Genomic DNA, 18,686 nt, shown 5'->3' with positions numbered 1-18,686 from the left:
AATTTAGTTTCCAGGAAAAGGCATAATACGGTAAGTTTTAACCTACATTTTTGTTTATATACTGTAAAAACAAAAGTATATTGAGGGTGGGCGGGGCGAGTGAGTCTTCAATCGAGTGAAACTTTGGACGGGCGAATGACATCCTGGCATTTCAGCGGCTTTATGTATATGAAAAATGAAATAAACAAAGGAGACTTTTACAGCTTTGCAATCAATTGACTCCAAATTTGAAGGGCGATTAACAGAAGCTTCTTTTAATATTTCCCCTAGATTACCCCCTCCCCTCTTACCCCTTTCCGACTCTCCTCTATACTTCCACAATACCTGGACTGAAAATTAAAACAGACTAACATTTGTTACTAAGAGTTGTGCTAGCTGTTTCAGTTAGGTTGCAATTTCAACCGTCTGTAAATTCATATCCTAATTAATACCCCTGCTACCCCTCTCCCTATACGCACACACACAGACATGACACCCCCCACAAGACCAACATAAATGCCTGGTTGGCACTTTGTCCACCCCACCAGCCCTCCCCGCCTTCACTATTCACTTTTGAGGATCACTGTTCAAGCCTTACATAAATTATATCTTCATGGACTGAGTCTAAATATCACTTGATGGAAAAAGAAGAACAACAACACGACTAGGTTATCTTATATTATCATCTCTTTTATCCTTCATAAGAACTGCTTTCATACGATATTGGCAAATATTTTGAGTCGGAACTTTTCAAACAAAAAACTTACCATTAATCCTTGCATAGCAACCATTGCCTTTCCTGTGATATATATTCCACACATTTATTAAGGCCTATACCTTACGCGAACCGCGCCAATAGAATGTTTCGGCTTATTTGAAATACGGCGGTCTTAATCTATTGTGACGTCACACGTAGAAATGTTTGAATCATCCATAAAATGTTAGTCAAAAAGCCAAAATGCAATATTTTCATAGGTTTACATCAAAATTTGCCGCTAAAAAAGCGCAGAAAAACAAAATGTTCCTATTTATTACAATTCGGTGAAACGTTTCTTGTGTAACAAACCATGTGGAAAGGTCAATGCATGTGCATAGACACACAACACACGTCAGGCACGACAGTTCTTACTATTTCATGAGTAATTTTACAACGTCTGATGACGTCATAGATTACCATGTAAGCTAATGAACGAATGGATTCGCACGATTACCAATGAATTCATCCGACGTATTATGATAGATCGAACAGGAAGTAAACAAATTAATGTGCAAATTTAAAAAATAAAATCCAGGAGAAAATATACATATGATATATATGCAGTATTGTGTAGAAGTATACGCTGCCTAATAATAAACTGAAAATGAATTTCTAAAAAATCTTTGTCACGATTTAGGCGAAAATGTGTTAAATGTCTTCTGATATCAAGCAGCGCCTTTTTCTTATAGTCTTTTTAGAACCAAACATATTTTTATGATACGTTACTATGTTTTGTACGAACATTGGCCGTTTTCCTCTAGACTTAAGCAATGTCCACATTTTATAATTACAAATACAGCTTCAGTTCAACTGTTGTAATGTCACAATTTATTGTTGCCAGATACTTTCATAAAATATTGGTCTAATGAAGCTTTAAAGAGAGTCATATAAATTTGCTTTGCCAAGCAAAATTTACCGGTACAAATTCGTTTAACATATCCAACCTTTGACGATGCAATGCTATACCTTTCCTGGTTTTTTATTCTCTCTTTCTCTTTCTTCTTGTTCTTTCCTGTTTGTATTCTTCATTTTGACCTCGCTGTGCACCCATTAGATAAAAAATAAATCCTTGTCCTTAATGAAAGGACAAAAATCTCTCCATTCCGAAGGTTCTTTTGAAAGGAATTGTACCCACTAAGATTACACTCACATCGACTATAATGAAATGTCTAATTTAACCGACAAGTCTCGCGCGTGGGTGACAACGAAAAACAGTCGTTTAAATATCTATACGGTAACCATTTTTGGCATTTTGGGGGCACATTATCATGTTTAATCAAACTATTGTATATGCATTCAGAATGTGTGTTGATTACATACTTGTTTCAAATGGTTTCAAAGTTGGTTTCTACAATAATATGCTTATAGTATGTATCTCACTATACACAGCTGACTATATATATACATATGCTCTGACTTATATACTGTGATATATATATGCATAATGGTAATTAATTCATTTTAATAATGCATATTCAATATTAATATGAATATTCAATCTTCAAGCACGAAACGATTACTGCCACTAAACAATAAGTGATATAAAAGACAAATACCTAGACTATATATACGTATGCTCTGACTTATTTACTGTGATATATTTGCAAGATGCTAATTAATTCATTTTAATAATGAATATTTAATATCAATATGAATTTTCAATCTTCAAGCACGAAACGATTACTGCCACTAAACAATAAGTGATATAAAAGACAAATACCTAGTTGTTCTCTCAATCCGGGGACACTGGGTACGAAAGAGGCAATTAGGTGCCTCCCCCACCATACGTTTGACATCAAACTCATAAAGTGGTGGAATTCCGTGTAGTGTTTATAAGAGACACCTGAAGAAAGAAAAAAAAGGACAGAAAATAATAACTGGGAATGATAATGATTTTTCCAGATTCGTCAATGGACTCATAAAAGCAAGAATTCCGGATGATATAAACTTGAGTGAAAAGGCCGCAGTTCAAAGCGGTCTAGCCGGAAGTTAATATTTTGTTATTGTGAGGGAGGAAGAAATATGATAACCAAGGGATACATTTGCGAAATAATAAATTTAACAGAATTTGGCTTAATTGATGGATCAGAAAAGGAAATAACTAACTATGGAACCAATTGGTCTTCCTTTGAGAACAAAACAATTCAATTCAATCATTTCTTTATTAAATCATCTAAAACTATAATAACAAAGGTTGACACAAAGAGGAATGGAGAAACCATAATTTGATCGAAAATAATCATCGTTAGAAAAAGACCTTCCCTCCTTTAATAGAACGGATGGATTTGTCTCAACATGCACATATGTATCTATAGTCAGGTTTTGTATATAGATAATTGACATAATGACCTAGGATATTTAAAGGGAGTGAAGACTCGCGCACAAAGAAACGTCTGATGCCGGTAATCTGACCTAGTTTATACTGAGGTGTAACAGAAGTGTAAAACACCACCGTCGATCCCAGAAAGTACACACACAGCTTGCTACCGTCGGTAATTATAGACACTAGTGTACAGTCTACATGCAGCTACGGTCAATACCCACAACACAGTGTACATAGCAGCAATGGACATCTCAGGTCCAGATAAAAGATAACAAGGTATCACGTTTCATTACTGTCTGCATTTTGTAGCGACGCGAAAAAAAACGTCACTTTTAAGCAACGGAAAGTTAACTTTTTTAGAGCGCGGCACGCGGTTTGGGGCGAGTCGTCAATGCCTTTAAAGCAGCTATAGGTGGTATAGACAATTATGTCCAGACAATTTTCTAAACATCTTCCATGTTCCTTAAAAATGGTATTATCGATTCAGGGCCACTTCAAGCTAAGTCATCTTAATCAGATCTGGTCATACTAATCCCTCGGGTAAATTAGGAACAAAATTTAGTGGTCACTAGTAATGTGATCCGCGACAATTTTTGGTTGCAAAAACTTTAACTTCCTTACAAAAAGCCGAGCTTTCAGTTGAAATTGTTAATGCTTCAATGCTAGATTAGTATATAAGGTAAGGGTAGGGGGCGCGGGAAAATTGTGTGAACCGATTACATAAATATGACTTAGACTGTATGCAAATATGCAAAGAGTAAGGCACATACATACAAATGGATTAATACAGTTATACTCAGGAGAGGGCTAAAAACAATTAGAAAGCAAAGAGAATAAGAAGAAAATTTAAAATTACAAGAAGAACCAGGGGACTATGCTGAGAGAGGAGCGATTAAGTTCAGCCTGGGGGATGCCATAGACCTAGCCCCACCCTTTTTTCTATATTAATATCCCCACAGTTGACTGTGATACCCCCCCCCCCTCCCCTCACCGTGGACGGGTTTAACTCACAAGCACTCTATATAGCCACTGAGATCCTATAGAACAGGAGGACACTCACTCCCCCCTCACAAGACCCGAGGCCTCCTCCCATCAGATTTAGTGAAGTCAAGTGATTCTTAAGAAGATTTAATTTAAACATAAGAATGAAGATGTGTAACCAGAAACCAGAAGGGAGGGCCTTTGGATATAAGGTCATGATATGCGCCTATATATAGCTTTAACTATACGTTATCATTTTTATAGAGCGAATGATAACATTTGACAATTTCCCCAGGATCCCCAAATTGTTTCCCTTAATTTGTCTTACTTTCTCCTTTGTTTGATCATATTTTTGTTAACATACATATATTATAAATAAGTTTTGCAATAATCAGTGATTTCACACATTCTCAGTTGTTTTTGGCAATGATAATTTTTATTGAAGAAACCTAAGTAAGAATAAAACAAAGGGGGAAATCTCAGAGGCTTCTGGGGGTTTTCTGTAATTATGGTTGCGCCTACCCCCTTACGAGCCCGGTGCTGCAATGAGTAAAAGAATATGTTTGCATTTCGTATCAGCCTTGTAGAATTTGTCAAAGTGTTTTGCCTTTATTAAAAACACTATAAACTAGTAAACTTCTATGGTAATTACCGATGCAGTTGGACAACCATGCCTGGACTTAAAACTTAAAGAAAAGAGACTAGTAAAAGGTAAAAATGTAGGTCATAAGGACACTTCATAATTTCATGTTGTTTTTTTTAGCTCTCTCTTTCTATCATTTGATTTTAGAGGAGACCCCAAGAATAAACCTGCTGCTCTAACGGTCATATCTCTGTTTGGAAATTTATACTCCATGCACCCTTGAGAATTAAAAATAGCGCGCCAAAGGGGAACCACTTTCGCGCGCGAAATCAGATTGACTAATGCGCTGTCCTGTCACTGAACACGTCTCCATTTTTTATTTGTTCTCTCTCTCTCTCTCTCATTCTGTCTCTCTTTATTCATAACTAACCGCCAACCGCAACATCCAACTTACTCATTTTTAACCCAATAACTTCGTTGTCACAAGATCTCATTGGTTCAAAATCAGAGGGCCAATGAATTTGGTGATGGTTTCTGGTTACACTGTCATTTTTCAAATAATAATAATACAAAAAAAAAAACCAGAAAAAAAAAACGACTAGTCTGAACGAAGAGACTTAAATTTCCAAAATGGGTCAAGTTGAATAGGGCCCCTGTTAGATTATTGTGATACCCGAAAACTTAATAAAGATTCATATCACACATGTAGACAGAAAAAAAGGGGTGGGTTTATGAAAAAAGGAGAAGAAGGAAAAAAATCTAACTCTGTTTACCATTCAGCTGGAAAATAGAGACCACGCTTGCCTTTTGTATGTGAATAATGAAGCTAACTTTTCGAATCCCGGGTGAAGGAAACCGATTAGTGAAATGTAGGTTCAGGGGCCAACCTTTTGAATCTTCTTCTATAGTTGAAAGGGGACAAGGCTTGCCAAAACAAGGGTTACAAGGACGTAGCAATGAAAAGAGGGAAGCACTTCACTTTGAAAAGAGGCAGTAAATTAACAACAATTTTCGTTGATCTTATAATAGTGGCAAGTAGATCATACTCACAAGGGTTTTGACCCTATGGTATACAACCATCAAAATGAGACCTACTTAAGAAACATGAAGGAATTTTGACATGACGGTCAGAGGAATACAACCAAAGGAAGAAAAAAAGGAAAGAAAAGACGTTCCATCTTTCTGTAGTTATCAGACATGATGTCTTAGCCAGTACAGAGATATGTTGGTTACCTTAGATACATAAAGTGGTTATTTATGGACAGATGTGTAACAAAGAAACAACATTCTTGTTAACAAATATATAATGTACTGCGATCAAAAAAGTGTTTCTAAGTATGTAGATATCTGATTTTGTATATGTTTGTATTCAGGCGCGAATTCAGGGTGTTTGGGGACTTGATACACCCACCCCCCACCACCACCACCCCTGTTCAACCCCACACAAAAAAAGTTTAAAGTAGACCTACCTAAAGTTATAAACATAAGAGTTAATTATGGACCTAATTTATAGCCTAAATATGCCTCAGAATGCAGGCCCCAGACCCCTACATGAGAGTCAGCCTCAACGAATCCCAGTGCCACAACCTATTCCTTTTAAAATTCTGGATCCGCTTCTGTTTCAGGTGAAGATTCTTGTTACAAATAGCCACATTTTGCTCTCATCTTTGCTACATTTCTCACCTGACCTATCTCCTGTGTCGTCTTGCAGGCCTAACAAGAAGGCTGCCTATAACCATCCCATTCCCCACCCCCATGCACCCCTGATCTAGAATCTACCCATCGCTCCCCCTCCCTCCCCCTTCCAACAACCACGCAACACCTCAACCACCAGTTTTCCTATATCTTTTTGCGTGCAAAAATAAAATAATTTTAAATACAACTTCCATATTCAATGGCACATAATCAGGATCGACTCCAAATATTGCACTTGTTATATGTGAGCCATGCTTTATTTTTTTTAAAGCAGAATAACCTATACATATACATAAACAAGGGAATGGTTTAGCCGTCAGTTTTATGTTGGTATTTGTTCGTATATAAAACAAACCAATAGTTTGTATTTTGAACCTATATATATAACGTTGCCTCATTTACAACTTCAAAGTCGATGACTTTATCAGAAATGTCAAGTGGTCTACGAAAGAGTTTGATAGCAGACTCACAAAGATCGTTAAAATTTCCCTTCCATTTGCTAATGCTTAAGAGCAACTCTTTGGAAGATGATAAACGAAATTGTAACGCTTCACAAAATCTATTTTGACCAAAACATAAGACACCTAAGACAAATGAAAATATGAAATATTTCCCTGCCATGTCGGCTAACCTACATAGTGCATTATTTGTTCTGTTTTCAAGGGAATGGTAATACTGTATCTATATAAGACAATACGACGTCGTCATGGTTACATAATGGCCACAGTCAAAGTGTAAGGGGACTGAGGTTAACTTAAGAATGTATCAGCCATTTTGTTTCTTTTAAAAATTCAAAAAAGAGTTGAGCGTGCTGTATCTACTGCACTGTTTTTTGTTTTTTTTAATTGAGAAAGTAAAATAAAAATTTCGAAATATTTGTTATCCCTGTAACTTCATTCTTTGATAATTCATATGAAGAACAAATGAAATAGCCACAAAAAAGGGGGCGGGAAAACGAGAACAAAAAGATATAACGTCGAAACATTATGTAGGCTATATCTGTTGGACCCAAATTAGACAACAATTACAACAAACTGAAAGGTTTTTTTTTTCGCCTTTGTACATGATTCTTACCGTTTGGGCCATCTTTGTCGAAGCATGCCATAACTTTGTTGAATACCTGACTCTGCATGGGCAGTGCAGAGGCTAGGATCAGAAGTTCTGTACCAAATCCGTTCTCTCCAAGGAACGCCGCACGATGAGGCGGTAAAACGAATTTACCATCCTGGCACTGATCAACGATATTTCCCGTTACCATGGCACCCAACCACTCGCGAACATATCTGTAATAAATAAATAATAAAAACTAAATAAATAAATCATAAAATGATGAACAAAGAGTTTAAACGAAAACGGAATCGTTCTTATTGTAGTCATATAGTGGAAGGTATATGATTTACAATCGGTTTCCTGAAGTTTTTTTTTTTATGAGAAACCTGAAAATACATAACAGTTTTCGTGTACCGAGTATTTGCATATAGTTTGAGACACTTGGTTCAACGAATTTGTGTTATATGTTTGACGCAAATTTAACATAAGCTAGTCAACAAACAAACATGGACAGTTGCTTAAAATCTCTTCTTTTGCTCTTAATCAAATCTGTGTTTGTTTTTTTAAATTTCTCAGTCAGTTTTCCTTTGTTCATTTATTAAATAATTTCTACTTAAGAAAAAAATCTTTTCGGAAATCCCCTTCCATGCAATCCTCTAGTCAGTATCGAAAGAAATTAGCACGTGAAGCCTTCTTGCACGGTATGCTTCTGATTGGCACCCTCCACGCCCCCTCCCCCACCCACCCAAAAGAGGCACGGAATTAACCGTATAAGGATGCCCATCAGATAACAGCTGGACAGCTCTGGTAGAGTGGAAGCCTTGAGTTGTAACCTTGTTGTCAAGCTGGTAAAATCAGCAGTTTTTGCAAACAAAATAAATTTAGTTATGAAAAGCAAAGAAATGCATCAACATACATGACTGCACGTAACCATTATGTGATCTTTAAAAAAAGCACATACTGCATGCTACAGCATTGCAAGTAACACTGGAATATGCTATGACTAGATAGGAAATGGTCACCAAAGAGTATACGCATGCAGATCTAGTCACAATATTGAAGTCCCTCTTATATATTGAATACTTTCAAAAGTTTAACTCAAAATATGTAGGAATAACTCAACCGGAAAGGTGATAAAACGAAATATGAAAATTCTTATTGAAAACTTGGCAGATTCAACCATCTTCAATATTTTTGGCGAGTACATTGATGAACCCCCCCCCCCCCAATATAGGGGTATCTATTAATATGTATAATTTCTTTAATACCAACCAAAGAGAACTATTAAAAGAAGGAAAGGAATAATGATCTCACTTTGGCATTTTGATTAGAGTTAGAAGTAATATATAAGATGAAAGGATGTAAGGAGGAGGTGAGGGGGGGGGGGTATTGGTGGAGGCTGGTACAAAACTCAATGAGTACTTCTCATACGACGTAAAGGGGGGAGGGCGTGGATGGGTGGTGGCGGTGACAAGAAGTATTTTCATTCACAATACATACGGTACATGTTTAATGTGAATTAGTACACACATTATATTAGATACTATAAGGTTGGGAGAGGGTGGACACATGTTTGTTGAGGGTTTTTTCACCCTCTTACCGCGTCTCTGTGAGGCGGAGGGGGGGGGGGGACTTGACTCGAGATTGAAAAACTTGTTAAGTTATAACAATGAATAAATAGTATCAATAAGGCATGGTGCTGGGTACCCCGCCCAGAAAGCAAACAAACTATTATTATTCGACTTTTGACGTCTTTAAGATTACCATCAGGATAACAGCTAACAGTGACAAAGGCAAGATTGTTTTTTGTTTTTATACCAATTATATACCGCGAATCGGTTCATTTAAAGTTTACACAATAGGGCAGAGAGGCTTAATAACACCTTTCGAAATACCAAACACACGACCAACCTCAAGCTCACCGACTACCGAACAAAAGAAACTGTCCTATAATATTTCACGCCTCTGATTGAGAAAGCCCATTGACATACAGCGGCTTGTGCATCGACAAGCCTACAATCCCGGTTAACACTCAGTCATCGCGCTTCCGTACACGAATCGGTCTGAAAGGAATATTTCAAGCGTTACAGTGAATCTGGATTTTTTTGCATTATGACTTTTAAATGGCGGCTACAGAAGAACTGTTTAATCCTTTAGCCCGTTTTCGCCTTTAGAATTCTACCGACAGGCTGTGATATACCAAGCGTTAAGTCGATTGACACCAGCTAAATTGTTTCCACTTTTGTTATATATATTTGCTATTTCTCCCCCTTTTTTTATTCAGAGAAAAAGTAGCAATAGACCAAGGAGAATAGAAAAACAAACAATGGTTGAACAATAAAATTGGAAACAATACGAAATAATATGGCATTGCTAATGCAAGCAGAAATATCGCTCACCTTTTTTTTTTCTTGCATAGTTATTTGTCTCTCTTTCATTATTCAAATATACAACAATTGTGTTTTAAGTTAGACAATGCATACTTCAAAGTAATAATTTTACGCATGTTTGGTTATAAATTTTAGTTTCCGTTGTTAGTTGTTTTTCTGCGGTGAATTGTTGTAACCTTAATCATGGTAGGGTTATCCGATGTTAAGTTGCTTTAAAGCGACATAGCATAGATGCTGGTACTATTTTCATGAACAAAAACATAACAGAATATGACTCTATGTATCGTATATTTCTGTGGTATCATCAATTTTTGACAACGCAAAAACCAATCTTTAAATATTTCATCTACACTTTCTCACACCTGCGAGAAGGCAATGTTTCCTTAACAAAGTTTTGTATTGCCAGGTGAGTTTTGCAAACGTATTATATGAGAATTATGGCTGAAAATTGAATTAAATTATCCTTCTGTGATAAAAAATGATCTGTAGCAGATTTGTTTTATAAATATTTTATACTTCCATACATAAATGTAAAAGAACAACGGCCTTTTTTTTATACGATAGATCCTCGGTGCAGTTATGAATATTGTTACAGTAACTATTATCCAAATTTTAAATACTAACAGTTTGCCTGTGGCAAACGGCGTCAAATGAAAGAATCACTAAAATAACGCTGTTGGGTTTTTGTTGTTACTTCAATGTATTTTCTTGAAGTTTTATTTTCTTTGAATAAGTTTTGTCGTCAATAAGTGTTTCCTTTCTTTCTTTCATATTTTTCTCTTTTCTTATATTCAACCAGGGAGATTTTTACGACGAAAATGTCGGTGAAGTTTCGTTTGAAACTTGAAGAAAAAAAACTTTTGATCGTCTGCTCGGAACTTCTTTCATGTGGTTCTGAATTTGAGTTTGAGTCTTCTCTAAACTAACAAAATGATTGTTTTCAAGTCATGGAAGGTAAAATAAAGCTTCTAATGATAATAGAATTAAAGGATAATACACCGTATATGTCTCATGTTAAGCCGGATTTTCTCTCTCTTTCATTATTTACAATCCCCTCAAAACTTCCGACTTAGCGATCGCTAGTGGTTTCGGTTGAGTTTTAGTTTAAGCATGGAATAATAGAAAATAGAAAATACTTCATATTACACAGGATAATGGTTGTTAAAAACATAGATCTATGTGAAGAGAAAGAAATCTATCTATCTATCTATCTATCTATCTATCTATCTATCTATCTATCTATCTATCTATCTATCTATCTATCTATCTATCTATCTATCTATCTATCTATCTATCTATCTATCTATCTATCTATCTATCTATCTATCTATCTATCTATCTATCTATCTATCTATCTATCTATCTATCTATCTATCTATCTATCTATCTATCTATCTATCTATCTATCTATCTATCTATCTATCTATCTATCTATCTATCTATCTATCTATCTATCTATCTATCTATCTATCTATCTATCTATCTATCTATCTATCTATCTATCTATCTATCTATCTATCTATCTATCTATCTATCTATCTATCTATCTATCTATCTATCTATCTATCTATCTATCTATCTATCTATCTATCTATCTATCTATCTATCTATCTATCTATCTATCTATCTATCTATCTATCTATCTATCTATCTATCTATCTATCTATCTATCTATCTATCTATCTATCTATCTATCTATCTATCTATCTATCTATCTATCTATCTATCTATCTATCTATCTATCTATCTATCTATCTATCTATCTATCTATCTATCTATCTATCTATCTATCTATCTATCTATCTATCTATCTATCTATCTATCTATCTATCTATCTATCTATCTATCTATCTATCTATCTATCTATCTATCTATCTATCTATCTATCTATCTATCTATCTATCTATCTATCTATCTATCTATCTATCTATCTATCTATCTATCTATCTATCTATCTATCTATCTATCTATCTATCTATCTATCTATCTATCTATCTATCTATCTATCTATCTATCTATCTATCTATCTATCTATCTATCTATCTATCTATCTATCTATCTATCTATCTATCTATCTATCTATCTATCTATCTATCTATCTATCTATCTATCTATCTATCTATCTATCTATCTATCTATCTATCTATCTATCTATCTATCTATCTATCTATCTATCTATCTATCTATCTATCTATCTATCTATCTATCTATCTATCTATCTATCTATCTATCTATCTATCTATCTATCTATCTATCTATCTATCTATCTATCTATCTATCTATCTATCTATCTATCTATCTATCTATCTATCTATCTATCTATCTATCTATCTATCTATCTATCTATCTATCTATCTATCTATCTATCTGTCTGTCTGTCTGTCTATCTGTCTGTCTGTCTGTCTGTCTGTCTGTCTGTCTGTCTGTCTGTCTGTCTGTCTGTCTGTCTGTCTGTCTGTCTGTCTGTCTATCTATCTATCATTTCACGTACAGCTTTATCGGAGCTGTTACACATTTACATATACAATATACAGTTATTTGTCTTGTGGTGTGGGTTGGAGGGGGAGGGGGGGGGGTGGGGCAGAAACGTGAAAATGGAACTATATGCTAAAATGAGCCATTACGACATGCTCACCAAACACACAGGCACACAAACAATATGATCCATCATGCAGTCTGGATATACAATTTAAAACCGACAGAAGAACAATTTGACCTAAAGAATTAACCGAGGTTTGTCGTAAAACTGTTATGTCAGGAGACTGGTCATTTAGTTGTTCCATTCAGCAGGTATCTTCACGACTGGGCACCTCGCTCTTGCTTGCTTTATTAGAGTTATTATCCCAAACCACAGTGTGTGTCACAGTGACTTCTTTGAAGATTATGGGTTTGTTGTGTCGCTTTGACAATTCATTTCGTCCAAAAGTGGGTCGCAATTCACGTTCGAATATGTGGCAAAATTGGTTCCGCATTTTTTTTTAATGAAAAGAATAGAAAAAAAAAGGTAGTGTTATTTGTTTCTATTGGATATGGTACTTAAAGTGAACTAACTGATCATCCGGAGATAAACCTTGGGGCGGGGAGGGGGGAGGGGGAGGACGGGTTCACGGCATACAACCTGGTTTTCATATACCACTATACATGTATGATATTCCTCGTTGATAAACATTTCATATTCCATATTTGTTTATATACACTATCATATATAAATGTTATCAACCCTGCCATGCGGACTTGTGCGAGACACTGTATATGACTTGCTTGGTTTTAGGGTTAAATGTCAATGTGGTAACGTTGGTGATTATGTTAAGAAGCACTTCAATAATGTTCAAGTCTTAATATACAAAGAAGTCATATAGGCTATTTGCTTTTTAAAATGAATGATTATATAGGCTCATTTGTAGGCTCAGCCATGCGCAAAGTGGAAATTCAAGGGGTTGCTGTTTTTGTTCATTTACATAAATTCGAATTCGCTTAACTTTTATACAAAACGATACAACAGTTATGATGTTCATCTTGGACATCGTGTAAGGTGATCTAATAACCCCCTTCACTCTGACAATGATTAGAAATCCACGCAAGATGTTTGTATAGGTCAACTATATCATGATTTAGAGAGAAGAGGCGGTTGGGGAGGGGGTTGTTGGGTGACCTAAGGAACGCCGTCGACTAACCATTTTTCATTTATTCTACGATTTGCTTGCAGTCTATACTGACCTTTTTTCCCCTTCTTAATAGACGTTTAACACACCTGTTTTTGACATTGATGAGGCCAAGTCACAGGATATTTTAGCCTCGGGGTAACAATCGCTTTAAGGGCTAGGAAAATTTAAACATGGACTATTGAAAGGTATAATGTATAAAACTTGGCGAGAGAACAATAGGATTACAATAGTCGGTTAGATTGAAAGAGTTACCCCACAGGCACGGCACTGTGCTTCTGTTTGCTCCCATAACCAAACCTAACCTTGAATTACTGTTGTTTTACATGCCAAACAATTCATGTCCCCTAGGGCAAATCACTTTGCGGAGGAATATAGCCTATTGTTCCCATTGTTCTTGCAAACAAAGTTGAAAATATCACCTATTATCCGACGCAAAATGACCGACTTTTCCACCACAAAAAGACAAAATTCTTTGCGCTGAAAGAGTCAACCTATCGGATTTTTTTTGTGTGTGCGTGTGTGTGTGTGTGTGTATTGAAAATACTAAATGATTCGATGTTTTTGATGTGAGTCTGGTTCCTATGTACAAAGGGGATCATAGCTTTTTTGTCGTGTGAATGATAGAAAAGAAACCTTATGAAAGTTAATAGGTTTTGAAGTAAAGAGAGAGAGAGAGAGAGAAAGAGAAACCAAACTGAAAAAAGCTATTGATATTCCATAACCATATGAATACAGTAATTTTTAACTCTTCAGACGTGATCAGTCATCATAATTTGCCAGTCATTGCGCTTGTACCTCCCCTATTATTGTGTGAAAGAACCAAACAACAGGTTCCATCGGACCAGTCATATAGTGATGTGTGTTATAGAAGCCCGTATCCTTGTACTCATCGAAAAGTGATCAAATCTTAGAATAGTTAGGAAGACGAGACGAGTAAACAATACACTAAGGTGATGGGCCTTTTTCACGAATAATCAACTGTAGTAGTATTAATGATTATGTAAAGACAATTGAAATGACGCTGTACAAGCTTTATTATATTATAATTAGACACAAGAAATCCCGTCAAAAATGAGAATAGTTAAGAAGAAGAGACAAATAATAGAGTATACATTAATTATCTTATCCCTCTGCTTTTGACCAACTTCCTAACCCATCCCCCAAAACTTATTGAAATAAACCTATTTAAATAAGGAAACTGGAAATGGTCGTGGCTGCAAAGAAGTTTAGGGAGAGCAAGCTCTTAATAAAACATAACGGAAAGTTGACCACATGCCCCTCTTTCATCTCTCCCGGAGGATTTGAGATCGATTGTTGATAAAAAAAAATATAGAAAACGACAACTTGTATAGCCTCAAAGTGGATCATAGCATCGCAATCGGATAACAACATATATCTGATTGGTTTATAATGTCTTTACTCGATTTTTGGTTTGCCTTATACGATCTTAAAATCAGAAACGAAGGTATTATATATGTTAAACAACATTCTCAAAAAAAATACGGTTAACAAAAGGAAAGAAATGTTTGAGACTAAAATCATTTCAGCCAGTAGAATCGGAACAAACCTGGTTAAGGCTTATCCATTTAATAGGATGAATATACCTTTCACTTCCGTTCAATAGTTAAGGTCGTTTCTTTCTTAATTACTCATCTATCGATACCCTTTTCTACCACAAAACGTCTGTTGGGACATAGACAGGCTGAGACTGAGTTTGAGACGCAAAGAGGATTGTCCACTAATCCTCGTAACATCCCAGGAGACATAAATCGACCCAATCATAAATCTCTTAAATGTGATTACATGTGGTTTCTGACTGGACGGTACCCCCAGCAAAGAAAGTGTATGGTTAGGTATTGTCACCAAACTAAGAGCTGAATAGCAAAGTTCCGTTCCGTTAACTAACAAAATTACTTGCTCTCTTTAAGCTGATTATCCGATGCATCATGCATGCTTAACACTTCTTATCACAATTGCCAAACTATCTTGACCAACGAAGAAAAACTCAGAAGAGAGGTGGGGTGGGGGTGGGGGATCAAGCTCCAACCAATCATTGTATCTGATATATATTCGGTAAAACCGTCGGCCACAGGAACTGAATATAATCATTTAAGCAGCAGATTGTTTCTTAAATTTTAAAAATTTAAGCATATTTATGCATTGCCGCATCCTCTATCATATTCGATCAAGTAAAAGTTAAGTGTGTTTTAGTGCCTTTACACATACGGTGTTAGCTTATCTCCGGTGACCCCAAAACGTATATAAGTACCGTTTTGGTTCTTATATGCAAATTATTTTAATTAGGATAGGTTTACTTTGTAACCAATATAATGTAAACTTAGTCTACTCTACGTAGTACAGTTAATCAGGCTAGGTATGTATCATGAAAGTTAGAACAGATTTCCTTTATATGTGATACACATGTCTTGTAAAATCATTTTTTTAAAGAAAGTAACAATATCCTTATTATATGGACAGATATGTTTCTAATTAATACGTCATTAACTGCTTCAAAAATTTGTAACAACATTTTCCTTGACAAAACAACCAAGATTTTTTTAAATAATAAAAGTAAAGTTCTCCAACAATTTCCTGGTTCACTAAGTTAATTACTTCTTATCATATTTATTTGAGGTAAGAAGTTAAAGATGTTAATTGTATTTTGTTCTGCAACTTAGGTCACCATTAACTCGGTCAGTTGCTTTAACTCAAGATTTAAAGCATGTTTGTATAGTTACTTGTTCACGAAATTTCATTATGGTTAAACGGTCGGGCTGTTCCATTATGAAACAGACATCGGTTTCCACGGATGTGTCAGAGCTGGTATAGTGATCGATGAATGTTGGAAGTGTAGTTGTCAATAGAATAAATTCTTAATTCTTTTTTATGTCTGTAGCGTAGGCTATATACATATATACTTTCGCAGGGGAAGGTTGGAAATCAAATCCTTACAGTTGACTTAACCTATTAAAATGTCTCTTCAAACGATAACAATGGATTAAGACTTTCCCGTCAATATATGGCTTACCAATTCATGGTAACACAAAGCACAGGAAATTGTAATCAATGACTGAGCAGGTACAGGAATTGTCGTCCAATGTATAGTTTCTCCTTATTCTCACTTCCATCCATTATATAGGTTGTCTTTCAAATGGTCAAAAAGTGATAGCTCAGGGATCAATCAAATAAATTCTCGTCAGTATATATATATCTATATATATATATATATATATATATATGTGTGTGTGTGTGTATATATTTGTGAGAAAATATGAAAATGCCTCTCAAAATTTTAGCAGCGATTTTGAGCTCATTTTGTAATCACATTTTTTACATAAATGTCGGTAGCAATAAGTTCTTCATTCTGAAATTTTAACCTCAAATTTTAAAATTAACTTAAGATTATGGAGAGCAAAATTAGCAATTTTGAAAGTTATACTCTAATATATGAAATAGTCTGGACGATATTTTCCCCTTCTTTAGTGAACAAATATATTATTATATATATTCGCTATAGATAAATGTCCCGTTGTTATATAACATTGTAGTATTTGTATCTTAGTTTGATAAATCGCAGCTTGGAAAGACAGCCACTTATTAGTTTCAATGTTACTCATCACATCGTTTATAACGTTTGGCCGCTTGTTATCATGTTATCATGTATCAACCTCCTATTGAAGAACTTCACATCATTCCTACACGTTACATCTGAATATTGTGAATAAACAGTATACCTTATATCGATTGCAATCTTGATCAGGAAATATACTCAATAGGATATGTAAACTTGCTAGAAATTGACAACCCAATATAAAAAGCGCCATTTATTGAACTTTAACTTGTTAAATATCATTCTTTTTGTGGCAAGTAACCGTTAAATGACGCTGTTCTCTAAGCCACGAAATTAACAACAATACCTGCTGTCATAAAATTCATGAAAATGACAGTGCGAGACTATATTCTTTAAAATTTGAAAGACATCGCCTTTTACAGCTTAAATGTTACTTATCACATCGTTTATAAAGTGTGGCTGCTTCCTATGTTGTCATGTATCAACCTCCAATTGAAGAAATTCACATCCTCCCTACTTTACATCTAAATATTGTAACAGAACAATATGCCTGTGAGTTTTTAGTGTTAACAATTTTTGAAAGTGGAAATCACGAGTTCACACTCGTGTTTATTTCTTGTATGGAGGTAAACAGCCTATATATCATTATACTTTAAAATTGACAATCATAACTTAATAAATGTGCAAAAAGCCGTAGTAGTGATACTATATATTAAACTAAAGTTTACTATGAAAGAGATATTTCCTTTCTGGTTTGTAATTTCATAAATCCCTCTCAATATCTGAAGCACATCTAAACATCAATTGATAACAGGTCCTTATGCTTTCAAATTCAGTTGTGTATATAAAAAAAAAATGAGTATTTGCTCTCATGGCCCTGGCATTCACAAGGAATTTTACAAGATATAAGATGGATAATGACATTAATTAATGTTCGCTTCAAGTAAAATCTTACTTTAATATAACCGTATATTGCTGTTACCGTAACCATGTCAAATTCCTTTATACTGCAGATACTATTTCAAATGTCTAAGTTTTAGTTTCATGATTGAGATCTCAGAACTTGAATTCATTACATAATATTCAGTCCGAAGCTTTCATGAAAGGTTATGTAACGGTTTCTTCTTTCATGCAGTTGCATTTGAATAATGTATCTGAACGTCTTTTCAACATAGGATTTAAAAGGGGGGAAATGGTTACTTTTAACTTCGCTGGAGCAGTTTTTAAAAGAAGCCCACTATGAAAAGCTTGACTTTTTCACCCATTACGTCTATTAAGAGACTGTATGCCGCAAGATTTCGAGAGGATTTGTTCAAGATAAGACACCCCTGTGGCGTGAAAATCTGATTCCATTTCTCTTACTTCCGATTCGTTCTTCTAACACTTCAAATTCTTTGCCTCTTACCAAGCGAGAGGATAACTGTACAGCATGTAAATAGGTAAAGCTTGTTTTCATGCCTCGGGAGGGATTGGCGAAGCATTTAAACGTTACAGCATGGACGCTATTATACTATATAATGTATATGTAAGAGCATAGCTGGTGTATACATATAGTCTTAGCAATTCATTGGTCATAACTTAAAAAAAGAAATGGGCTGTCAAGAGCAGAGATTTTCTGTTTTTAAGCTGTCGAGAGGTTTACAGAAACATGATGGAGTACCTCTCGTTTCTCTCCTGAAGTAGGCTTACATT

The 18,686-nt window shown here is 35.1% G+C and overlaps 1 protein-coding gene across 1 annotated transcript in view; it reads right to left on the bottom strand.

Annotated features, from left to right (window-relative positions):
- Nucleotides 1–18,686, bottom strand: part of LOC139970835 (S-adenosylmethionine-dependent methyltransferase Rv2258c-like) — a 31,525-nt gene that overhangs the window by 3,003 nt on the left and 9,836 nt on the right. The window contains exons 2-3 of the mRNA XM_071976871.1: nucleotides 7,393–7,601; nucleotides 2,457–2,579 (exon numbers count right to left, since the gene is read on the bottom strand). Coding sequence (XP_071832972.1) covers nucleotides 2,457–2,579; nucleotides 7,393–7,601 — 332 coding nt within the window. The remainder of the gene's footprint in view (nucleotides 1–2,456; nucleotides 2,580–7,392; nucleotides 7,602–18,686) is intronic.

This window comes from Apostichopus japonicus, chromosome 8, assembly GCF_037975245.1.
Source record: "Apostichopus japonicus isolate 1M-3 chromosome 8, ASM3797524v1, whole genome shotgun sequence".
NCBI lineage: Eukaryota > Metazoa > Echinodermata > Holothuroidea > Aspidochirotida > Stichopodidae > Apostichopus > Apostichopus japonicus.
Note: the sequence above shows the minus strand (reverse complement) of the source record. Positions and strands in the feature narration are given on the sequence as shown.